This window comes from Chlorocebus sabaeus, chromosome 13 (genome assembly GCF_047675955.1).
Source record: "Chlorocebus sabaeus isolate Y175 chromosome 13, mChlSab1.0.hap1, whole genome shotgun sequence".
NCBI classification, from domain to species: Eukaryota; Metazoa; Chordata; class Mammalia; order Primates; family Cercopithecidae; genus Chlorocebus; species Chlorocebus sabaeus.
This window is the reverse complement of record NC_132916.1, coordinates 86,081,113-86,106,451: the sequence shown is the minus strand read 5'-3', so window position 1 is coordinate 86,106,451 and position 25,339 is coordinate 86,081,113. Positions and strand designations below refer to the sequence as shown.

Sequence of the window (25,339 nt, the reverse complement as noted above, 5' to 3'; positions counted from 1 at the left end):
CAGCAACATATATTGTGTTTACCCCATTCATTTTGTACTGCCTATGGCTGCTTTCACTCTACAACAGTAGAACTGAGTATTTGCAATCGAGAGCTTATGGTCTGCAAAGCCTAAAATATTTAATATCTGATGCTTTATAGAAAAAGTTTGCCTATTTTTGTTTTAAACCATATACATACAGTTGTTTTAATGGCACATTTCATTAAAAAATAATAGCTAATCTATCCCCAAAAAACCCCCATAAACAAACAAAAAAAAAAATAGGAAAATTTTAGGCCAACAATAGGAAATGACAGCTTAATGCTCAATTATTGTGACCAACTGGTAGATGTCATGATCATATACAGAAAATACAACTCACACTGAAATAGAAACCGTCTTATTTTGAAAAAGTTTTATCAAAAGAGCTTTTCTATACTTTGGACACTTCAAAAATCAGTTATTAGCAAATTCTTAAAATAACTCTTACTATTTTTATTTTTTATTTTTTTGAGACAGAGTCTCGCTCTTGTTGCCCAGGCTGGCGTGCAGTGGCACAATCTCGGTTCACGGCAACCTCTGCCTCCGGGGTTCAAGCGATTCTCCTGCCTCAGCCTCCGGAGTAGCCAGGATTACAGGCATGCGCCACCATACTGGGCTAATTTTGTATTTTTAGTAGAGACGGTGTTGGTCCATGTTGGTCAGGCTAGTCTCGAACTCCCAACCTCAGGTGATCCGCCCGCCTCAGCCTCAGTAAAAGTGCTGGGATTACAGGCATGAACCACCGCACCCGGCTAATTTTTTAATTTTTTAGAGACAGAGTCTCGTTCTGTCACCCAAGCTGGAGTGCAGTGGCAACATCATGGCCCATTGTAGCCTCAACCTCCTGGGCTCAAGCAATTCTCTCACCTCAGCCTCCTGAGTAGCTGGGACTACAGGTGTGTGCCACCATGCCCAACTATTTTTTTCTTTGATAGAGACAGGGTCTCACTATGTTGTTCAGGTTGGTCTCAAACCCTGAGCTCAAGTGATTCTCCCACCTTGGCTTCCCAAAGTGTTGAGAAGCCTTATAGGCATAAGCCTCTGCAACCAGCCTATTGGTTTTCTTTTTCCATTGTCTATTATTCAATTAGCAAATGATTTTAAATAATTGTTCCTTAGTTATAAAACGAGTCTGGCTATTTAAAAGCAGATAGCTTATTACATTCTCAGTGGATTTTAATTTTCTTAACTTTATGCTTTCTTGGTTATTGACTTTGTTTGCAACTAGATTCCAAAATTATTTTTTACCTAAATGGCACCTCTTATTATTCCTTTCTAACTTGCTACCTTTGTTCTAATATAGCATTATAAAAATATACATATACATTTTTTTAAATGGATGTTATAACTATGTAACTGACTCATTTATGAGCAAGGCCAGCTCACATCTTTCTGTCTGATTAAGCAGCAGGAATGGGGCCCTGTTACGGGGGCACCTCCAACACAGTGCTCTCAACTAATGCCAGCTAACACCCCTAAAGGACTCACTAGAGTTGAAAAATGGACGACAAAGGCACTAAATACTGTCATATGCCATGTGACTTCTCTTGGGATTAGTCTTGTTCCCCACTGCATGTGACAATCAGTAACTAAAACCATCATTTCCCTAAAAAAGCTATAACCGGACTCCACGATAGCTTGGTATACCCAGACTGCACAGTGTTTACACCATCCCATGAGACGGGACACACAGTAATGGCTGTGAAGAGACAGTGCTGTGTGTGAAGCACCACCAGGGCATAGCAGTGCCAAAAGTGATAACAGGACGTGATAGTAGTTTGAGAAACACCTACTGGTTGATGAGCTCTAGGGATAATCACATGAGAAATACTACAAAGGAAAGGCAAACCATTTTCTCAAACTGGGATTGAGCCAACCAAACATGATTTATCACCTGGCCATGACACTGAGCTAGCTCTCAAAAGAGAAATCAATTACTGTTCAGTAGTGAGTTCTAACTGGTCTCTTTGTTTCTGAAAGACGCACCTTCTCCTTCTTCATTGTCGGTGTCCTCACCACCATTCTTGTCTTCACTGTCGAGGTTCAAGTCATCCGGAAGGTCCAAGGCCTCGGGTTCTGGCAGCTTTTCCTGATTGCCATGGTAAGGGTCCACCTCATTATCATCATATTCCCTCTTTGGGACAATGGAGACAACGGGGATAAAATTAAAATACCATTGTTTTTAAAAGTAGAATTCCCATAAAATCAGCTCTAAGTATTTACACTGTGAGAGAATACAGTATCTATTCCCTAAAATTATCTGCACACATTAGTATTTTATTTTTAGACCTTTCATGTTGGAATCTCAGATTTCACCTTCTATGCGGTTCTCCAAGGACAAGTGGTGCTATGTTACTCAATCTCAAAGAAACTTACAAGAAGAAATAAGAAGGGATCACAGGTTTTAGCTTCTGATCTATAGCATAAGCCCAAACAACATGTGTACTACCCTGTCAGGAACCAACAGTTATATGTTTTATGTCCTGTTAAGAGCCTCTGTTGCATATTCTTTTATGAGGTAATGGGGGAGCAGTCAACAAATAGGGGAAAAAATGTCTCAAGACACCTCGAGAACTATACAGTTCAAGAGCCTTGAGTCAAGAGAGCAGATCAGTTTCAAATCTTCATTACCTCATCTATTTGTTCATTAATTTTGTCTTCACCTTCTCTACCATCATCAGCTTCTGATTCTTCCTTTTCTTCCTTCTTATCTTTCTGGCTTTTATCTTTGTTTGAATTGCCACTATCCAAGTTGTCATCTTTAGCAACAAGTTCAGAATCTTCCTAAATGTCAGAGGAAGAAAAAACAATCATCACACTCAATTCCAGAAACTGTTTCTGCATTAGTTGACTTTTAGACATGCAAAATTTCTGCCTACTGGACCTACCCCATGGATGGCTGATGAAGTGCCATCCATGACATAGAGAAAACAATGCAGGTCTCCATGATGGCAGCAATATTATTAGGTGTGTGAATAGTGGGGTGAGTTGGATAATTCATTGTATCACCCTGGGCGGTTGCAGTGTTACACTCAGCCCTGTACTTCTCCCAAGCTGTGAGGTGGAAAAATTCAGTGGCCTATAGGAGAATCAGCTTAGAACATCTACACAGGGTCTTGTTCATCCTCCTCCATAACACATGGGATGACTCAGGTCAAGCTACTCTTAACTCTGAATGTAATCAATGAGATAGGATAGAAAAAAGAAGAAGAGGAATGGTAAAAAGAGAACAAAAACAAATACAGAAAATGAAGAGAAGTAAATGACAGAGAATGGTAGGTGGTGGGCAGATTACCTCCTCTCAGTTTGTTTGGAAGGGGGGATATCTTTTAATTACCTCATCCATTCCTGGTCCTGTTTCTTCAGTTTTATTGTCTTCTTCCTCTTCATCTTCCTCCTCATCGTCATCACCCCAAAGCCTCTCATCTAGTTTGTCAGCTTCCTCACCATTGAGATCGCCCATCTGTTTATCCAGGTCTCCGCCCTCACTATCTGATTTCTCATCATCCTCTTCTGAAAGGGAAGGCACTGAGCTTAGTTAGGCAGATCTCCAAACTGACCCAGTCATGTGTATGTAAGAGGGGTGTGGACCCGATTCCCTGGCAAGGGACCCACCAGGGATTGACTGCCTTTTTCTATAGAACACATCCTCCAGGTGGAGGCCTTTAGATCTACTGACACAGACATAGTCTTACTGTGTTTTGCCAAGTGGAGGCACAAGGAAGCCTATAATGTGTGAACAGATGGTAAAATGAATAAGGAATTACCTACAAGGATGTCTAGTTTCGGTGCTGGGCCATTATGGGACTCAGCAACCTGAGTTTTGTGTCTGAAATGATGGGGTTGGACTAGGTGGTTTCCATGGGTCCTCCCCATCTTCAATATACTGCTATATTTTCCAACATCTAAAATCAGGTCTCAATCAGAATTGTCGTCATTTGTCTTTGCACAGGGTCTACTTTGCAAAAGGTCATATCCTATGTGCCTTAGGCCAACTGCCACAAAGGTCAACTTTCATTTCTGCAAGATACTCATTTTAGAATAAGACACAGTATCTCAAATTGGACAGAAATTTGGGGCAAGGGCTGAATTATGGTACAAACATGTGACAGATGATGATGTACTTTAAAAAAATCAAATTCTCAAATAATTTTTAATGACAGGGAGAATTTTCTTAAGATGTTAAATGAAAAAAGCAGGCCCAACGCAGTGGCTCATGCCTGTAATTCCAGCACTTTGGGAGGCTGAGGTGGGCAGATCACGAGGTCACAAGATTGACACCATCCTGGCTAACACAGTGAAACCCTGTCTTTACTAAAAACACACACACACACACACACACACACACATACACACACACACACACAAATTAGCCAGGCATGGTATGGTGGTGGGCACCTGTAGTCCCAGCTACTTAGGAGGCTGAGGCAGGAGAATGGCGTGAACCTAGGAGGCAGAGCTTGCAGTGAGCCGAGATTGTGCCACTGCACTCCAGCCTGCGGGACAGAGCGAGACTCCGTCTCAAAAAAAAAAAAAAAAAAAGAAAAAGCAGACTACAGAACTGTATATGGTCTGTGTGTGTGTATACATGCAATACATGGAAAGAAATATACCACAATTTACTAAGTGCTATGGGTGGTAGGCCTAAGGGGGGATCTACTTCTTTTCTACATTTTTGTTCCAAATCATCTACAACAAACATCTACTATTTTTCTAATTAGGAATAAAAGGTATTTTAAACACTACAGAACAATTTGCCTTTTGTTGAGAGCCCAGCTCCATTAGGGATCATCTCCTTTCAGGCTTCCCTGAAGGACACTACTGAGCCATTGCATCTAGCACATGAGGCAGCGAGAACATCAGTCAATGTGAGAAGAATCTACGAGAGGCCAGGGACTTCTGCCTCAGTGGAGGTGGTGACAGCACATGCAGTTGCTGAGGTTTTCATTTGCAGTTAAGCACAGTAACCAACTTATTTCAAAAGATTATATTAGGTTCCTTTTTAGAAACATGGAATTTCCTGGATAAAATATTTATGCTTTCAAAAACAAGAATGAAGTGACAGATAATCTGAAACCTTGTTCTTCAAGCTCCCCATCATGCATTTTCCCGTCAAAGTCTTCCGACATCTCAATGGCATTATCCTCGCCCTTAATATCAGATTTTGAATCAGGATCCTCTTTGTCATTTTCTTGACCCTTCTGAAATGTATCTTCCACCTACATAAAAAAGTATTACAGTAAACATAATAAATGAAACTTTACCAATGTTTGCTTCAGCTCTGAGATATAAATGCCAACGTTAATGGTGTAAAAATGTATTTGGGAGAGGAAAAAAAAAGAAACAACAGAGACAGCCACATGGAATTTGCAAAATTTCTGGAGTTAGTTTCCACTTATTGTAATCAGAGAGTATAGAATTTTGTTCAGGTTTTCTTATTGGGAATTGTAAAAATAGTCCCAGAGACATTTGCAAGAATATATATTCTTTGTAGGATAAAAAGTTCATCAATCTTTTATTATCCAATTCTTTAATACTATTTTTGTCACTATGACCGCTGAAAGACAGTGGCCCAAGATAATCTTGTTCTTTCTTCCTTGGTTTATATATTTCTTTTATAAAAAATTATTTTTTATGTTTTTAGACAGGGTCTCACTATGTTGCCCAGCCTGGAGTGCTGCAGCCTCAACCTCCTGGGATCAAGCAATCTTCTGCCTCAGCCTCCCCAGTAGCTGGGACCACAGGGACATACAACCACACCTGGCTAATTTTTTATTTTTTGCTAGAGATGTGGCCTTGACATGTTGCCGAGGTTGGTCTCGACTCCTGGGCACAAGCAATTCTCCTGCCTTAGCCTCCCAAAGTGGTGGGATTACAGGTGTGAGCAACTGAGCCCAGCCTAATTTATATGTTTCTATATAACTGATGTGATATTTGGGGCAAAAAGTTTTATGATTGTTACCTCTTTCATTATGGTTGATTTTTGAAAGTTCTTTTTAAGGCTAGGCACAGTAGCTCATGCCTGTAATTCCAGTACTTTGGGAGACCGAGGCGGGTGGATCACAAGGTCAGGAGTTCGCGGCCAGTCTGGCCAAGATGGTGAAACAGTGTCTCTACTAAAAATACAAAAATGAGCAAGGTGTGGTGGTGGGGGCCTGTAATCCCAGCTACTCAGGAGGCTGAGGCAGGATAATTGCTTGAACCCAGCAGGTAGAGGTTGTGGCGAGCTGAGATCACACCACTGCACTCTAGCCTGGGTGACAGAGCAAGACTCCGTTTCAAAAAAAAAAAAAAACAAAAAACAAAGAAGTCCTTTTTAAAATACAAAAGTCATGGCCAGTCATGGTGACTTACGCCTATAATCCCAGCACTTTGGGAGGCTGAGGCGGGCAGATCACTTGAGGGGTCAGGAGTTTGAGAACAGCTTAGCCAACATGGCAAAACCCTGTCTCTACTAAAAATACAAAAACTACCCTGGTGTTGTGGCGTGCGCCTGTAATCCCAGCTACCTGGGAGACTGTGGCATGAGAATCGCTTGAACCCGGGAGCCGAGACTATGCCACTACACTCCAGCCTGGGGGACAGAGCAAGACTCTGTCTCCAAAATAAAATAAAAACAAGTTTCCCCATAACACCTCCATCCTCGAAGCCTCTCAGAGAATGACTATCAATAACATTCTAGTGAACCTTTGACTTTTTTCTATGAATACACCAACATATACTTAGTGATATAGGTGGTAGCTATCAATACTTGCCTCCCAACATCTTTTTAAACAAAAAAGAGATCATGCTTTACAGACTGTTATGCAATCTGCTTTTTTCATTTTTATTTTTCTGAAACAAGCTCTTGCTCTGTCATCCAGGCTGGAGTGCAATGGTGCGATCTTGGCCCAATGCAACCTCCACCTCCCAGGTTCAGGCGATTCTCCTGCATCAGCCTCCCGAGTAGCTGGGATTACAGGTGCATGTCACCACACCCAGCTAATTTTTGTATTTTTAGTAGAGACAGAGTTTTGCCATGTTGGCTAGGCTGGGTTTTGTTTTGTTTTAATTTCATAGAGACAGTGTCTCCCTATGTTGCCCAGGCTGGTCTTGAACTCCTGGCCTCAAGGGATCCTCCTGCCTTGGACTCCCAAAGTACTAGGAATCCAGGCATGAGCCACCACACCCAGACTGTAAAACACATCTTTTCTTAAAAACATCTCAGCCAGGTGTGGTGGCTCACGCCTGTCATCGTAACTACTCAAGAGGCTAATACAAGAGGACTCCTTGAGTCCAAGAGTTCATGGCTGCAGTGAGCTATGATTATAGAACTGTACTCCAGCCTGGGCAAGACAGCAAGACCTCATCTCTTAAAGAAATAAGATCCTTAGGTTATTTTCATGTTGATACATACAAAACCATCTCATTCTGCTTCATTCATACTTTTACCATTGTTCTGCATGGATGGTGCCATAATTTAATTCTTTTCTGATGAATATTTGGATTGTTTCACAATTTTCACCATATAAATAATGCTATAGTAAATATCTATATGCAGACATATATACACACTCATATACCTATTTATCTTTGACACTAGCATTTCTATAAGAAAACATGGAATTTAGGGGTCAATGAATACACATAATTTAAAATTCAGCAGACACCACCAAATTGTTCTGGAAGCTTTGTAATCCACGTAACGTTTTTTGCATGAACTGTACTTTTCTATTAGGTTTGCATTTTTTTTTGACTTTTTTTTTTTTCTATTAGAAAAGTAGTATACAGTGATTAAGTCAGACTTGAGAAATACAGAAAGGCCAAAATAACAAAGCAATTATCTAAGGATAATATAGGTCCAAAAAAAAAGTTAGAGCTCCATAACATAAATACTAGCATTATTCTTTTGGCTTTTAATTTCTTTTCAGTTTTCTCTGCCAAGGAAGAGAGGGAATTTGAATTGGTTTTCTCCTTTATTTTTAATAACTATAAAATTACCTTAAATACAAGTTTCTGATCTGATTTAACTTAGAATGTAAGTGATACACCCAACACACACAGATCACTCCCAAATGAGACAGGCATTTTAAAAATCCATGCAGTGTAACAATCTTAGTCCACAACATCTGAATAGTTCAGAAGGTTGCTTGACTCCAACCAAAAAGGATACAGATTTTTTAAAACTCTCTACGCCTAAAAGATATACAACAGCAAATCTATTAACAGCAAATTTTGGCATTATTGTTTAATGCAATTATCACTTAAGATAGGCCTTTTATGCTTAAAAATACTATCAAAAATACTCTAATTTCAGCAAATATCTGCCCATTTAAAAAAAAAAAAAAAGTAAAAATCATTTCCTCCCTAATTATAGCCACAACCAATGATGGAGTTGCCAGGTTCCTTCCTGTGGATTTTAGGCTTTTTATTTACACCCACAGCCCAAGCACCAATATATCTAGGGCTCTGTAGATCACAGATTAAAAACAGCCTAGTAAAAACCATTTTTATGTGTAACTTACATATTGAAAAGAAAGTGAGTGATCTTCTGTCAACTGTATACCCATGTGAAAACGTACCTGTTCTTCATTTTCTATCTGGTCACTCACATCCTTCATGCCCTCGCCTTCTCCAATTCCACCTCCCTCAAAGTCATGGAACTCAGTTGCTCCCTCTCCAGCTGAATCTTCCATAAATTCTTTGGGCAAGCAAAATCCCTTAGAAAAAAGAAAAAGGAAGTGAACAATTAGGCACAAAAGCAATTTTAAAAGGGGATTTTCATTCTTGCCACAGGAAAACAATCTTAAACACATACTGAATTCTTTTTCTAGCTCATTATCTTAAATTTGCTGGAAGTACAGTAGACTTCTGACATTCTTTTCCTCTTTGGTGCTAACAGTTATGCAGTTTTACAGCTTGACATCAGATTTAACATAGGACTTGACTTTGTAGAAGCTACTGGCATGTGGTCATTTGTCACTTTGCCAAGACAAAAACCTAAATGAAGTATACTAGAAGGACAGTATTTAGGAGAAAGTCCTTGAGCAAGGGAAGAACAGGCTCTGGAGAGAACACAGTCAGACACAGTAATAACTGTGAAATGTTGGGAAAAACTATTTTATACAGGAGAATAACCTGAGAAGAATACTAGCCCGCTGGGCATAAGTAAAAAGAAAAAGTAGTGACTGTCAATCAGAAATGTTAATTTTGTAAGAGAAAATATATACTATGAAGATACTTGTCAATCTGAGGATGAGAATGCACAAAAAAATAAGCTGCTAATTAGCAAGGAATTAAGATCCAAAAACCAGTAAACACTAATTATGACTTGGTTACACAGAAACAGCTTCCTGTGGATCAAGAGCTTTAATTACAACCTATGTCTATTATCTTAGTACTGTCTAACCTACTTTCAAGTTCCCTTGGAACTACTCAGAAGAGATATGAATACAATTTGCATACTTAGAACAAATTTTAAAACGGCAAACCCACTTTTAGGACATATATTCTCAGAATGTTGACTGGAAAATACAGTTTGGCTTACTTGCTTGATTTTCCCGTTGAACTACATTATTTAAATGAGAAACATTGAGAGACAGACGAATAAGACCACACAGGAGGAAGTTTCAGATGCCCTTACCAGAGTAGATTACTGCAATTGCTACGTATGGGATAGCCACAGGGCTCCCAACATTCTACACATAGCAGAACCATTCCTACCCGCAAACAGACCAAGGTTTGAAAGGCCAAAGTCATTCTACAGCCTGTCAGACAAAAGCTACGGTGCAAATGGACAAATCTAGCTGAGCCAAATCTCAAGGCACCCGTGTCATACATTTTCCTGCCACTGTCTTTAGCATACAGTGTTTTCTCCAAGAAGCAATGGAATGTTAAGATAGCTTGGCGCCCACCAGAGGGGAGAAGCCTGAGACTCATTCTTTTACTTATTATTACTACAGATAAACATATTTATCCTCTTGATACAAGGCATTAGGCTTGGCTCCCACTTTTTAACTCTTTCCAGTATTTCAGAGACTCAGAACTAAGAACTCTTAATTGTTTATAAGAAATCTAGACCCCATCTTCAGTTTGTAAATTCATATCTTCCTCAAGTACATCTCATCTGTATTTAGCTTGGAGAAAATCTTAGAATGCTAAGGAAGAAGAAAAACAAAACTTATATACTCAAATGCAGGTGGTTCTCACAAAAATGCATATAAGTGTAGGCAGATCTCATTTTACAAATGAGGAAACTGAGGCTTGGTGAGGTTAAGAGAGACCGAGAGCTGGACACCTCTATGACTAGACCTACCCACACCATGTTGCTATTAGATTTCACTGTCTACTGCCCCTGAGTTTCAAGGGGAGGGTCTACAATCTCTACAACCTCAGTGCTTTTCACAATACTGGGTACATGCCTGAAAGAACAAATGACTTCCCTGCTAAAGAAAAAAACTGGCCGGGCACGGTGGCTCACACCTGTAATCCCAGCATTTTGGGAGGCCGAGGTGGATGGATCACGAGGTCAGGAGATTGAGACCATCCTGGCCAATGTGGTGAAACCCCCCATCTCTACTAAAAATACAAAAATTAGCCAGGCGTGGTGGCACGTGCCTGTAATCACAATTACAATCTTGGAGACTCTGTCTCCAAAAACAACAAAGCAAAACAAAAAACCACATTTATTTATTTATTTATTTATTTATTTATTTATTTGAGATGGAGTTTTGCTCTTGTTGCCTAGGCTGGAGTGCAATGGCATGATTTTGGCTCACTGCAACCTCTGCTTCCCCGGGTTCAAGCAATTCTCCTGTCTCAGCCTCCTGAGTAGCTGGGATTACAGACACATGCCACCACGCCCGGCTAATTTTTGTATTTTTAGTAGAGATGGAGTTTCATTGTAATATTAGTCAGGCTGGTCTTGAACTCCTGACATCAGGTGATCCACCCGCCTCAGCCTCCCAAAGTGCTGGGATTACAGGCGTGACCCACCGTGACAGTGGGAAAAAAACTCTAATAATAGGTCCATTATCATTTAATCACAGTTACACCTACATGGTTAAAAGAAAACTTAATAGCCTTAAGGGTTTATCCTACAACTGTAGTTCAAGAGTTAGCTGAAGAGGATTTAAATTGGGGATGGGAAGAGAAGGGTGGTAACAGAAAACAGCAGCTTTTAGACAGCTCTGGAGTTTAGGAAACTCGTCAGTTTGGGGGATAGGGTGGGTTGGGGATAGTGGGTATCATCTGCAGGTTCCCAGACTTTAGTGGAAACAGCGTTAGCAAAAGGATGCCAGACAAAGCCCTAAATAGTCCACAGGGAGAGCAAATCACATCCTGCTATTTGTGGTGGTCCAAAATAAAACCCTATCACACAAAAGACCAATGATATGAAATTTACTTGGGTACCTGCTGCTCACAGTGCACCACGTGAACGGTCCTTACCTTCTGGGCAAGCTCCGTAAAGACCTGGGCAAGCACAGAGAGCAGCTTTGCAGTACTACGGTGAGTTGCCAAAGACATGGTCAGGAAGAAGAGGACGAGGTCTGAGTAGCTGGAGAGGACCGGCACCAGGCGCACCAGCAAGGAACAGGATTGGCTGAAGAACTGAGATCAAAACAGAACAAAAGGCCTGCTCACACTGCTTGGCAGGTACCAGATTTCCGTTCTGGAACTAGACAGTGGTGGTAATTGCACAACATTATGAATGTACTAAATAGTACTAATGGCAAGTTACATGTATGTGTTTGTAACCCCCATCCCACCCCAATACACACAGCTCACTGAGATTTCTTCATTTACATATATCGTCACAAAAGTATAATCTCAAACCAATGTCTCATTTGGCTAACCATGTTGGTTTTTTAAAAATATAATGTTGGCCAGGCACAGTGGCTTATGTCTTTAATCCCAGCACTTTCGGAGGCCAAGGTGGGTAGACTGCTTGAGCCCAGGAGTTCAAGTTCACGTTGCGTGGGCAACATGGCAAAACCCCATTTCTACAAAAAATACCAAACAAAAAAAACAGCCAGAACCCATCTCTATAAAACTTTAAAAATCAGCTGGGCACGGTGGTGCCTGCCTATAGTGCCAGCTATTTGGGAGGCTGAAGTGGGAGGATCACCTGAGCCCAGGAGGTCAAGGCTGCAGTGAGCCATGGTCACACCACCACTCTCCAGCCTGGACAACAGAATGAGACCATGCCCCAAAATAAAATAAATAATAAAAATAAAATGTTTATAAATAAATTCTGCTGATTGAAAGTTAGCACTGGAGGCAATGCTACGGAATAACATACAATGTTCTGCAAAGTAAGTTGCTTCTCTGGACTTACTGCAAAGACTACAACTGCTTACTCTTCACTTATTGTAGTAGGAATGGTGTTTACATAGGGTGGCCGCTAAGCCTCCGTTGATAACGTCATCTATCAGTAACATCAAATATTTGGGAGTGTGTAAGATATGAAAGAATCCTAATAGATATTCTGAATGGTTAGCATTTCTGCACCTATGCATCTAACAATTAGCTAGCAAGCCCTAAGCTTTTCAAAGCTTGTCAATGACTTTGCACGTATAAATAAAGAGACCAAGTTCTTAGTGATTTTGGCACTGAGGCCTGCTCTGGGACTTATCCACGTGCAGGGAGGTGAAGCCCACTCTGCCTTTGCTCAGTGCGTTCTGAAGAGGAAGAAGTTTGTAAAGAACAGTTAGTTACCAGGTGCTTTGCTGCTGTGCCATCCTCACCATATGATTTCAGCCTCTCCAACAGCTCGGAGATGGCAGAAATTATTTTCTGCACATGCAAAGTGCTCACATCGGCCCAGAAGTCATCCTCTAAGAGTTTTGTTAGATGTCCTGATTGCAGTCTCTCAAAGCCTGCTGCCTCATTCATTCAGAGAAAACAACATGATGAATAACAGAAAGCAAATCCTTTCATCTCTATCCATGTAGTCATCTGTTTCTAACATCCATCCTTAACTATTTAGCCACAGAAATAAATCATCAAATACAAAAATTGAAACAGGCATGAAACTAATTTTTGCCTGATTTCAGACATACCGTACTCTTCTTGTGGGCTTGCTTGGTCAGTGTTCTCCTCTGCTTTTTCATTCTTGCTTTCTTCTAAGTTCTGGATGGCACAGAGGATGGCTCGGATAGCAATTTCCATTTTCTCTGAAAAATCTTCCACAAATCCTTCGTCCAACATTTGATTTCCTAGCAAGTAACATGATGTAAAACAAACATACAAACACCAATCATTTGCTTTAGTGCCTCTGGAAATCATTAAAAACACTCATTTCTTGATGGGCCACTGAGTCAAGCTGTGCCAGATACAAAGAAGAGACAAATTCCTTGCCTCAATAAACTTATGTTTATTACCTTGTATTAAAAACATTTTACCAAAATAATGTAAAAAATATGAAAATAACAGTTAAGACACTATGAATAAACACTAACTTAGTCCAAATATCAGTGCCAAGCTTTTTCAATCTAAGGGAAAACTAACAGACAGTGAGCTGATGCTGCCTTCCTATGTGTGTTACAAAGTATGTAACAGGCATCCAAACAAATGGGGCAAAAAAGTTAAGAGCTGTGGATTTCAACCGCACCTCCCTGCCTCAGAACCCTGGACAGGTACGTGTAGCCCAAAACATAATGTGTCTTTAGGACAATGAGACTTACCTCTACAAGACATCATTTCTACAGTGGGCTTTCATTCCCTGACTGAACAATATTCCTTACCTCCTTGGCTACCTGAAGTAAGCAGATGTGTCTTCCAGGTAGTAAAGTCAGCCACGGCTTTACTAATTTCTCCTCTTACATATTCCAGACTTTCAACTAGTGCCATTTGTGAGTCTCTTTGCTCAACCTCCATCCCTGGAAGAATGAACAAGGACTCTAGGCCCCGCAAATGAACTGACACCTGGGACAAGCAACTCAGTGCAGAAGAGCAAACTTCAAAATCTTTCCTGCAACAGAAATGCCACAATGTTGAAAGGAATGCATTACAGTTCCCACAAACACACACCCCTCCCTGCAACCACTATAATATACGCAAGGTAGAACTCACCACAGCTAAACACATGCCCCAGAGTGCTGTGCAGGTCCACTGAGAACAGAGGACTGAAGCACAATTATTTTCATAATTTGATTCTATTACTAAACACCTAGGTTTAGTAATGGAATAAATTTAGTAATTTATTCCAATTAATTTATTCCAATAAATGATAAATTTATTCCATTAATAATATTCCATTATCATTAGTCTTTGGTGTGATAGGCTTTTATTTTGGACCACCACAAATAGCAGGATGTGATTTGCTCTCTCTGTGGATTATTTAGGGCTTTCTCTGGCATCCTTTTGCTAACTAAAGTCTCAGAACCTGCAGATGACACTCCCTATCCCCACCCCACCCCATCCCCCAAACTGACGAGTTCCCCAGACTCCAGGACTGTCTAAAAGCTACTGCTTTCTGTTAACACCCTTCCCTTCCCACCCCCAATTTGGATAAGCACAATAAGAACCTAAGCACACAGAGAAATGTAAAGACATAGACACACTTACCAAGAATGAAAGAGAGTCTCACAAGACTGCTGCCTAATTTTGTCGACGTCAGCTTTCACTGTTTTAACGGTTTTTAGCATCTCTGTTACTCTCGTAGTTGACTGTTGCCAAAGCTGATCCTGTTTCCGCATCCGGCAACCAGAGGGCAGCTGACTTCCAGGTACTGGAGATGGGTAGCTCAGATTGGAGGGAATTAGGTCTGGTAATACTCCACAAAGTTGTCCCTTGCTAAGTTCTGGTCCTTCCAGGCAGGGGGCAGGAGGCTGCCCCAGTGCCTGGGCATTGCCATGGCCTGGAGATGGCCCTACACTGGGGCAGCACTGGAGGAGCCAGGAGAGCTGCTCGAGCAGGATCTGGCACTGCATGGCCAGGTGCTGCAGGCGCTCGGTCCACTGCTGCACGCCATCCTGAGGAGGGAAGGCCACGGGGTAGGCCAGGGGCCCCGTCAGCCTGCTGTGAATCTCTTGCACACAGCTGAGGAGGTTCCTGTACAGAGAAACCCATGGGAAAAACACAATGAATGGCACTTTAAACCATGTCACCACATTTTTTGTTTGTTTTTTTTTTTTTTTTGAGAGGGAGTCTCGCGCTGTCACCCAGGCTGGAGTGCAGTGGCCGGATCTCAGCTCACTGCAAGCTCCGCCTCCCGGGTTTGCGCCATTCTCCTGCCTCAGCCTCCCGAGTAGCTGGGACTACAGGCGCCCGCCACCTCGCCCGGCTAGTGTTTTGTATTTTTTAATAGAGACGGGGTTTCACTGTGTTAGCCAGGATGGTCTCGATCTCCTGACCTTGTGATCCGCCCGTCTCAGCCTCCCAAAGTGCTGGGATTACAGGCTTGAGCCACCGCGCCCGGCCACCGCATTGTTTTAAAAGAAATTTGTGTTTCTGAACGAGCACGGGTTTTTTTATACAGTCAAGAAGGAAGAATCCTCCAGATAGGTAGAAAGTCTGTTAAAATGCCTCCCAAAGTACTTAAACCCATCCTTCAGTCTTTCAGAAGTATCACGACACAATCACACCACTACAGTGACTTCAACTAGCATTATCTAGTGAATGTGCTGTACTTTGCTACATAAACCCTAATGAATGGAGGAGAAAATACCTGAAGCTAAAGTGAACAGTCTGGAAATACTGTCTCTCAGCCACGAATCCATTCAACAGATGACAACTTTCCTAACTGTCCTCATCTCTTAATTATCTGTTTCCACTGAGGAGCCTCCATGTATGGCTCAGATTGCCATTTGGGGGATCCCCAAAGCCTAAGTAACAGAAGCCGACTCAAAGCTCATCTGTGCCCAAGACCATCCCACCCTAATACCACGAACACAAGCCTAACTATTGGCCCACATGGACTTTCGGCAATATATATCCTCATTCCAGACACAGGTATAGTTCAGCCATGACAATTTTCACTGCCTGACACAGCCCTGAAATCTCCGCAGCTCCATATTCTCAGGAGGTTCAGTCAGAGCACAGAGGGAGAGGGACACTAGAAGCATATCACTGAAAGCAAGGGGCAGAGCTGGGAGAAACCCTACCTGCCTCTTTGGGCCTTAAATTCATTTCACAATTGAGAGCATGTCTTATTCCTCTCCCCATGTGCAGCAACTCTGAGCTGACTTGGATCTAATTCTTCTGAACTCATGCCACAAGCCCAACTCATCGGCTGATACCTGAGGATGATCCACTGCTCACTGAGCGTGGTCAGGGAGCGCCGCTGTTGGACGAGCATCTTCATCAAATGTGCTGAGAACCCTCTGCACCGCTCCACGTTGCCCATGCCCATTTCCTGGCAGAAGGAGGAAAAACATGCTGAAGGGGCTGCTGGCAAACACCCAGATGTGCCTCTAGAAAGTTGTTTCTACTATAAGCATCAGACATGCCGCACTCTAGAGGTGACACATTCATTTTTTTGAGCAGTGTTTCTTCAATTATGCTTGCACCGATCATTGATATTCCATAGAGAGGAACTGGATTTAACTCCAAAATGCATTTATTAGTGGTCTTTTCTCAATTCACAAAGGGAAGAAAGATCTAAAGATAGCATTCTCAATTTGAAGTTTTTAATTTTTCTTAAACATTAAGAAAATTTGTCCTGCTGGCAAGTGTAACAGAATTTATTTAAAGTGTTCTCTGATTTTGCACAAAATTATATTGATATTTATTTTAAGTTTAAGGATGTACTGCAAAAAGCTCAGTTCCACTCACAGGCTGTTATCACTTAACAAGGTCTGAGAATGCGACCCTGGGATGAACAGAACAAGAGTTTTCCCTGAGCCCTGCAAGACTCATGTTCTATCATTCTACCTTGGCAGGAGTTGCTAGTGCTGCGTTAAGCCTGGCATGCCGTGCGAGAGAGCGATAAAAGTACTTCTGGCATCCATCCCATGAAGACGAGATTTCTGTAAGCAGCCTGGAAAAGATATCAACATCATTTACTTAATTAAAACCACGCTCTCCCACCCCAGATCCTGAAAAACTCAGACACTGGTATATTTGGCCATAACCAAGAGTCAGCTGTCTGAGGTGGTTTACTTCTATTAGGACTCACTCGGTGAGGCACTCATTAGTCCTTCACTTAACTTAGCACTGGAAGTATCATGAGCTGTGGAGATTTCAGGGCTGTGTCAGGCAGTAAAAATTGTCATGGCTGAACTATACCTGTATGGTTTCTTCAGTGAAATCTTCCTATCTTGGCATTGAAGGCTAGGGGATCATAAGCTCTGATGCCTACAGGGGCCAGGCAAATAACGTAAGAGGACTGAGGACAGCCAAGCACAAAATGATGCATGGCAGTGACAGCTGACCTCAATGTGGGGAAGACACAGGGGTTGTTGAGGGTTCAAGTAAGCTAGAGAGCATGTGTCCTTTCAAAAGGAGGAAACTACTATTCAACTACAGCACTGCTAACCAAATGGGAATGCAAGCCTACTTGGCAAATTTTCCTGAAAACCTGAAAATCCAGAATGCTTATGTAAAATTTCCCTTCTACAATGTTCTGTTGAATTCAAATGTAAAGCCCTGGGAGGGCCAACTGAGCAAATAAAACACACACGTGTACTATACCCAGTTCATGCAAAGCATCATTCACAACATCCTCTGCTGTGCTGTAAATAGAGGTAGCTCTGCCTGTCTCAATAGTGTATGGACTTGCAAATTCAATAACATATTAGAACTTATGAGGAGTGTATGTATACAGAGCAACTAAAAATATACCATTTTCTAATAGATTTCCACATGTATGATCAAATGAAGTGAGTAGACCTCAGGAAAATCAACAGACAAAAAAAAAAAAAAAGGAAGAAGAAGAATGGAGAGGTGAATGCAAGGAAGAAAGAGAAAGAAAAGAAATTTTTCTTTTCTTTTTTTTTTTGAGACAGTCTTACTTTGCTATCCAGGCTGGAGTGCAGTGGTGTAATCTCAGCTCACTGCAACCTCTCCACCTCCTGGGTTCAAGCAATACTCCTGCCTCGGCCTCCTGAGTAGCTGGGATTACAGGCATGTACCACCATACCTGGCTAATATTTTGTATTTTTAGTATACACAGAGTTTTGCCATGTTGGTCAGGCTGGTCTTGAACTCCTGACCTCAAGTGATCTGCCTACCTCAGACTCCCAAAGTGCTGGGATTACAGGCATGAACCACCGCACCCAGCCTCACACTTTCATTTGAATGTCCATCAGGAGTCAGCTCCTGAGCCAGGCACTTTTGGTAGCCACGGTGGTGTTGCTATCCCCATTTTTGCAAATGAGGACAAGTTTTAAATTACTTGTTCCATTTATAAGTAGGGGAAAAAAACAGACAAACCTAGAATCAGCCTCCCGAGTGCTGCTGACGATGGACAATGCGCTCCGGAGATCTAACGGGTGAAGATGAAGCATCTCTTGAGGATTTTTTGAACGGGCCCATGCAAGACCTTTGCGATATGACAAACCTAGGAAATAAACAGCATTTGTTTAAGCAAAGATGCTTAGGAGAGAATGGATGTGCCCCTCTTTCTCTTGCTACTCAAAGCAAAGTCTTCTAAACAGCATGAGAGCTTGTTAGAAATGCAGACTCTCAGGCTGCACCCACACCAACTGAAACAGGATCTGTAGCGGCACTTCCACAAGATTCCCCAGGTGATTCACATGCACGTTCAAGTTTGAGAAGCACTGCTCTCTATGCTATGCAGCAAACAATGGTACAGCATGCAGTGACAGAAATTTTTTTTTTTTTTTTTTTGAGACGGAGTCTGGCTCTGTCGCCCAGGCTGGAGTGCAGTGGCCGGATCTCAGCTCACTGCAAGCTCCGCCTCCCGGGTTCACGCCATTCTCCTGCCTCAGCCTCTCGAGTAGCTGGGACTACAGGCACCCGCCACTTCGCCCGGCTAATTTTTTTTGTATTTTTCACTAGAGACGGGGTTTCACCGTGTTAGCCAGGATGGTCTCGATCTCCTGACCTCGTGATTCACCCATCTCGGCCTCCCAAAGTGCTGGGATTACAGGCTTGAGCCACCGCACCCGGCCCAGAAATTTTAAAAGTACAGATTCTGCCAGGCGCGGTGCTCACGCCCGTAATCCCAGCACTTTGGGAGGCTGAGGTGGGCAGATCACAAGGTCAGGAGATTGAGACCATCCTGGCTAACACGGTGAAACCCCGTCTCTAGTAAAAATACAAAAATTAGCCAGGCATGGTGTAGTCCCAGCTGCTTGGGAGGCTGAGGCAGGAGAATCGCTTGAACCCAGGAGGCAGAGGTTGCAGTGAGCCAAAATCACGCCATTGCACTCCAGCCTGGGCAACAAGAGGCAGAGGTTGCAGTGAGCTGAGATTGCACCACTGCACTCCAGCCTGGGCAACAGAGCGAGACTCAATCTCAATAACATAACAAACATAACGTAACGTAACGTAACGTAACGTAACATAACACAACGTAACATAACATAACACAACGTAATATATAACATAACATAAATAAAAATATAGATTCTGAGAAACCTCATACAAAGCGGAAAGTATCTGGGAATCATAGGTGGCTGGTCATAGGATTTTCCTGCATGTGAGTGGAACTCCTAGACATCTGGAAACCTTGCCTGTACCTTCTGTTGTCCACTATCTCAACTGTCTATGGAATTTCCCCTAAATCAGACATGTCATTTCTCTTCCTAAAAGTTGGTGACTACATTTCATTGGGTTTCAAGCGAGAACCTTACCAATTTTTGCAAGGTATTTAAAGAGGTCTGACAAAGCTCGCTGTTTTTGCATGAGAATGTGCTTGGCTTCTGACCGCTGCTTCTCCTTCTCTGCAGAGGGTTCCACCTTTAAGCTCTGCAGCTCACTCACAGAGGAAATCACTTCACCTGTAAGGGAAAACAAAGTGGGGAGGGGAGACAATAAGAAAATACCAGGGGTCTGGTAATGTGTTTGTTACCCAACACCAGGGACCTTTTGGAGAACAAAGGCCAAGTATCATTCATCTTTATACCCTGGGTACTTAACATAGTCCCTAGCATTTGGTAAAATCTCATTAAGTGTTTTAACCAAACTGGTCAAGGTGCACGGAAATAGAAAAATAACATACAGGATTTCAAGTCTCTTGACAATAACAACCCAAACAGCAGCAGTCATTCTTTTGTATTTAGGGGTTTTATAATCAATCAAGCAAATGCACTTATTGAGCACCAACTATGTGCAGTGCATTATACTAGAACTTTATAATCACTTGAAGGAAATTTCAGATTAATGTGTGTTGAGTTTCCACTTATAGCTGGTACATGGTAAATTCTCTTTTCATGTGCACAACTTCAGAAGCACCTATTTGTAGCTCCATTTTACAGACTTCAAGAAAGGCTCAGTGAGGTCTAGTCACTATCTGAAGGCCATGTGGTTAATGAGTAGATGAGCCAGGACTTGAACACTGGCCTACCTTACTCCAAAGCCCAAGTTCTTTCTATACAGCACCAAGCTGCCTTCCTGAATACACATGGGTACCAATAACACAAGGGTGCCGCCTCCCTGCTGCAGGCAGTGTTATAGACTGGGTTGTGTCTTCCCTTACCCCTCAATTCACATGTTAAAAGTCCCAACCCCCAGAACTTCAGAATGTGACTATATCTAGAGACAGGGCCTTTAGAAGGTAATGAAGGTGAAATGAGAATGGGCTCTAATCTAATCTGACTGAAGTCCTTAAAAGAAGAGATCAGGACACAGAACACACAGATGAAGAGTGACCACGGGAGGACACAGTGAGAAGGTGGCCAACTGCAAGCCAAGGAGAGAGGCTTCAGAAGTAATCAACCCTGCTGACACCCTGATCTTGGACTTTTAGCCTCACACTGAAGCCACCCAGTCTGTGGTACTACATTAAGGCAGCACTACCAGCCAAACATAGGCAGTCACCAGTGAGTACAAGGACACCAAAGACATCAGACTGACAGTGTGGGAGAGTTAAAGGATAAGGTAGGTTTTACATCCCGCAGCACATCCCCTCTCCAGGAGATGCAAATGGATCTGTATTCCATTCACCCCCATCCCCAGGCTTGAGTCACCTTGAGCAACGCTGACAAGTTTTAAAAAAAGAAGAGCTCCCTGAGATTAGATGCAACCTCATTAAAAGAAAGCCAGCCTCACTGATAGCACACTTGCTGCGGGTGGGGGGTAGATGGGGTGAAGGAGGTAGTCAGAGGCTGCCAGGGGCCCAAACATTCTATAAAATTCTGGGCTCCCTTCCCAGCTATTGCTGTGTTACACTATGAGATCTTGGCTCTCACTTTCCCTGAGCAAAGACAGCCTGAGAAATGAAACTGCTGTGCCTCTCTGAAGTGAAGAAAGCAAGAAGATGGGGATGAATCCTCCTCAAATGAGACAACTTTTTGACAGTGGCGACAGCTTAGACACTGGGAAATCCAGCTCTGTGCCCCTTTACCCGTACCACCAACCAACAGGAACTAGTACAGACAAGGCTCTCATAAAAGATGGCACAGTGCCAGGTTACATGAGAGGACGATAATGTGAAAATTATGACCGTGTGTTCTCAGTAGGCTCCTGTTTCTGAGCTCTGTGGGTTCTTAAGCCCACTTGCTTATTCAATCAAGTGTTCAGCACTACACAGGATATCAAAAAAGAACACAGGTGCCACATTCTCAGCCCTCCTGTGCCACTGGGGAAAACAGAGAGATCCACCCTTGACCTGGACGCTGGCACCCACCTGTGAACTGATCGAGGCCCTCCACAAGGCGAGGCAGGGGGCTCTCCTTCATGAACGTCAGACACATCTTCCTCACGCGTTTCCTGAGCTTTGGCAAGCGACGCAGAAGCTCCCCTTCGAAGCCGGAAGGAGCAGCGCCCTGACAGCACTCTGGAATTGTGGCCTGTGAGACAAAGGACAGGTTAGCCTCAGTGCCAAGAATGGCAGGCATCATTTTAACCTGCACGGGAATTAAATTTAACTGTTGCACACACAAACACATCCCTAGTTCAGCAAATATTAAATTACCACCATGTCCGAAGTCTCATGAGAACAAATATAGCATCACTAAAATTAAAAGAGACATACTGCGGATATTTAGAAAACCATATTACTGCTCCATATGAGATCACTATAACAGAAGGATCCCCATGCCCCTACATCCAGCAATGCTTGCTATGATAGGCACAAGGAGCCTCCAGTTCTGAATTATGAACAGAGTAGAATGAATAATATCATTGATGCCCTCAAGGTGCTGAGCCACTTTGTGTTTCTCAGACACAGTAGCCAGGCGAAACTGGTCCTGCTCCTATGACCATTTACCCCTAATTAACAGTTCAAATTTCAGGAATTCAGATTTCTTTCCTCTTTTTTTTTGAGACAGGGTCTGGCTTTGTCACCCAGGCTGAAGTGCAGTGACCTGATCTTGGCTCACTACAACCTCTGCCTCCCAAATAGCTGGGACTGCAGGCATGCATCACCACGCCCTGCTATTTTTTGTATTTTTAATTGAGACAGGGTTTTACCATGTTGGCCAGGCTGGTTTCGAATTCCTGGTCTCAAATGATCCGCCTGCCTTGGCTTCCCTAAGTGCTGGGATTACAGGCATGAGCCACCGCACCCCAGACACAGGAATTCAGATATCATATGAAGGGAAGAGCTTTCATCCATCAAGGGCATATTTTAGTTTTTTCCTGAACTTCCTATGTTGTCATTATTAGCAAATCAAAATTGTTGATCAGAATGACAGAAGCAGTGAGCTGACAAATACAGTCAGAAGAAAATAAATTTGGTAGCCATATCATATCTCTGCAGCCATCTTATGGCTATATGTTCAGTTTCTATTATGAGTTTTGAACAACTAAAATAACAAAAATAGCTTAAGGACGTTCATTACTCACTCTGTGAACCTCAGGTAGGAAATACAATAAGAAAACAAAACTAATTACTCTTTAAAAAGTAATTTTTTTCTGGAGAGACAGGGTCTCATGTGTTGCCTAGGCTGGTCTCAAACTCCTGGGCTCAAGTGATCCTCCTGCCTCAGCCTCCCGAGGTGCTGGGATTACAGCCGTGAGCCACTACGCCTACCCAGAAATTACTCTCCTGAAGAGTGCCTTCCAATCCTGGAGCTCCCCACACCCAAGGACATGAAGCAAGAACATCCATTCTGTAACAGACTGGCTAACTCAAGATTTATCACTGTTAAATTTTCAGAAATTTTGCAAGCCAAATCTTAACTGTTGGTTCTTGAAATTTTGCCATAATGGGAGTATTTACACCACAGTAATCAGCACCTGCTATAAACCAGCACATCATGGCACATATTCACACCCTGTGTAGTAGCTTCCTCATGTGGTAGCCCACAGACAGCTTCAATGGCATATTCTTTTTTTTTTTTTTTTTTTTTTTTTTTTTTTGAGACGGAGTCTTTGCTCTGTCGCCCAGGCTGGAGTGCAATGGCACGAACTCGGCTCACTACAAGCTCCACCTCCCGGGTTTACGCCATTCTCCTGCCTCAGCCTCCCGAGTAGCTGGGACTACAGGCGCCCGCCACCTCGCCCGGCTAGTTTTTTGTATTTTTTAGTAGAGACGGGGTTTCACCGGGTTAGCCAGGATGGTCTCGATCTCCTGACCTCGTGATCCGTCAATGGCATATTCTTAAACTGATGCTTCAAATCTTTGCTCATAGCAGATGAAATGTTCACAGGTAAAAGCACAATTATTTCTCACAGGCTGACATTAAATTTTAACCAGCAAGGCCACATGCGATGACTCACGCCCATAATCCCAGCTCTTTGGGAGGCAGAGGCAGGGAGGATCACTTAAGACTAAAAGTCCGGCCAGCACAGTGGCTCATACCTGTAATCCCAGCACTTTGGGAGGCCAAGGTGGGCGGATCAGAAGATTCAGATCTTCCTGGTGAAACCCCATCTTTACTAAAAAATACAAAAAACTAGCCAGGCGTGGTGGCAGGAGCCTGAAGTCCCAGCTACTCGGGAGGCTGAGGCAGGAGAATGGCGTGAACCCAGGAGGCGGAGCTTGCAGTGAGCCAAGATCACGTCACTGTACTCCAGCCTGGGTGACAGAGCAAGACTCCGTCTCAAAAAAAAAGACTAAAAGTTCGAGACTAGCCTGGGCAACAAAGTGAGACCTCATCTCTACAAAAAATTAAAAAAAATTAGCCGGGCATGGTGGCATGTGCCTGTGGTCCCAGCACTCAGGTGGTTGACGTGGAAGGATCATTTGAGCCCAGGAGGTTGAGACTGCAGTCAGCCATAATCATGCCTAGGCAACAGCACGAGACTCTGTCTCAAAAAAGGCAAAAAAAAAAAAAAAATCTTTTACCAACGAGATCAAGATTTTTTGCCTTATTTTGCAGGGAAGTCAGGCAAACAAATACATACTATATATGTCCAAAGAACAAGATTTCAAAGGCATTTTCTTGTCTAGTACTGAGGCATGCCTTGCACATAACACATAGACCCCACTTGACCGGCTTGGGAATAAGCCAGCACTGTCCCACAACCAAGTACCTGCCCAGCTGCTGGTCGAGCTAACAGGGTCTCCCTCAGTGCCCTGTTCAGATTCTGAATGGAAGACGGTTCAACTGCAGCTCCATCTGTTGGCCTGGGCAAAAAGTCAGGCTGTTCTTCCTTGTCGCTCTCCACCAGGGATGACCGGCAGGGTTCACTCAGGACTGCTTCAAATTTCTTCATGAATTTAAAGAGGGTCCTGTCCCCAGGTAATCACAGAGATAAGAAGAAAAAAACTGGATTAGCAAGTGAAGAAATATAAAAAATACATGATCATGCATCCATACATAATTTAATACCCTGTACCTTTTATATACAGTGATCTCCTTAAATATTAATAGTTGTTTTATTTTTAAGAGAAAAAGTATGGCAGTTATTGTTATCCTCCTTTTCTAGAAGAGAAACTAAAGCCAGAAAGAATGGGATTGCTTTGCTCAAAGTATATAGCTAGTGGGTGGCACAAGACTTGAGACATAGCCTGCTTTGTCTGAAGGCACACCAATCCTTACTGCAGGTAGACTCTGCTCAGAGAAGAAGAGGGTGGTGTTGAAAGCAACATCAAAACAATCAAAGTGTTATTTTTTGAGAAGTTTAACACACTTAATATTAAGTCAGGTTATGGTAACTATGTAGTCTTGCTCCCAACCACACAAAATTCTATTTTGGTTGTCCCCAGTTTTAAAAGACAGATTACCTGTGTGTCTTTTCTACAGATTGTTTAATGGACCAGAAGCTGACATCATTCCACCTGGAAATCTTAACAAATTCCTGTAAGATAAATAATGTTCAAGAA

At 42.6% G+C, this 25,339-nt stretch overlaps 1 protein-coding gene across 2 annotated transcripts in view; it reads right to left on the bottom strand.

The window, feature by feature from the left end:
* The window catches only part of MDN1 (midasin AAA ATPase 1), a 185,073-nt gene that overhangs the window by 17,471 nt on the left and 142,263 nt on the right, over nucleotides 1–25,339 (bottom strand). The window contains exons 72-88 of one of the 2 annotated variants that reach the window (XM_073022587.1): nucleotides 25,241–25,314; nucleotides 24,547–24,745; nucleotides 21,755–21,917; nucleotides 19,761–19,907; nucleotides 18,376–18,502; nucleotides 16,876–16,981; nucleotides 16,242–16,357; nucleotides 14,569–15,054; nucleotides 13,746–13,972; nucleotides 13,062–13,217; nucleotides 12,718–12,878; nucleotides 11,449–11,610; nucleotides 8,583–8,720; nucleotides 5,099–5,240; nucleotides 3,359–3,534; nucleotides 2,653–2,805; nucleotides 2,008–2,155 (exon numbers count right to left, since the gene is read on the bottom strand). In XM_073022587.1, the coding sequence (XP_072878688.1) occupies nucleotides 2,008–2,155; nucleotides 2,653–2,805; nucleotides 3,359–3,534; nucleotides 5,099–5,240; nucleotides 8,583–8,720; nucleotides 11,449–11,610; nucleotides 12,718–12,878; nucleotides 13,062–13,217; nucleotides 13,746–13,972; nucleotides 14,569–15,054; nucleotides 16,242–16,357; nucleotides 16,876–16,981; nucleotides 18,376–18,502; nucleotides 19,761–19,907; nucleotides 21,755–21,917; nucleotides 24,547–24,745; nucleotides 25,241–25,314 (2,881 nt within the window). Of the gene's footprint in view, nucleotides 1–2,007; nucleotides 2,156–2,652; nucleotides 2,806–3,358; nucleotides 3,535–5,098; nucleotides 5,241–8,582; nucleotides 8,721–11,448; nucleotides 11,611–12,717; nucleotides 12,882–13,061; nucleotides 13,218–13,745; nucleotides 13,973–14,568; nucleotides 15,055–16,241; nucleotides 16,358–16,875; nucleotides 16,982–18,375; nucleotides 18,503–19,760; nucleotides 19,908–21,754; nucleotides 21,918–24,546; nucleotides 24,746–25,240; nucleotides 25,315–25,339 lie in introns of both variants that reach the window. The other variant, XM_038002256.2, reaches the window with a different exon arrangement.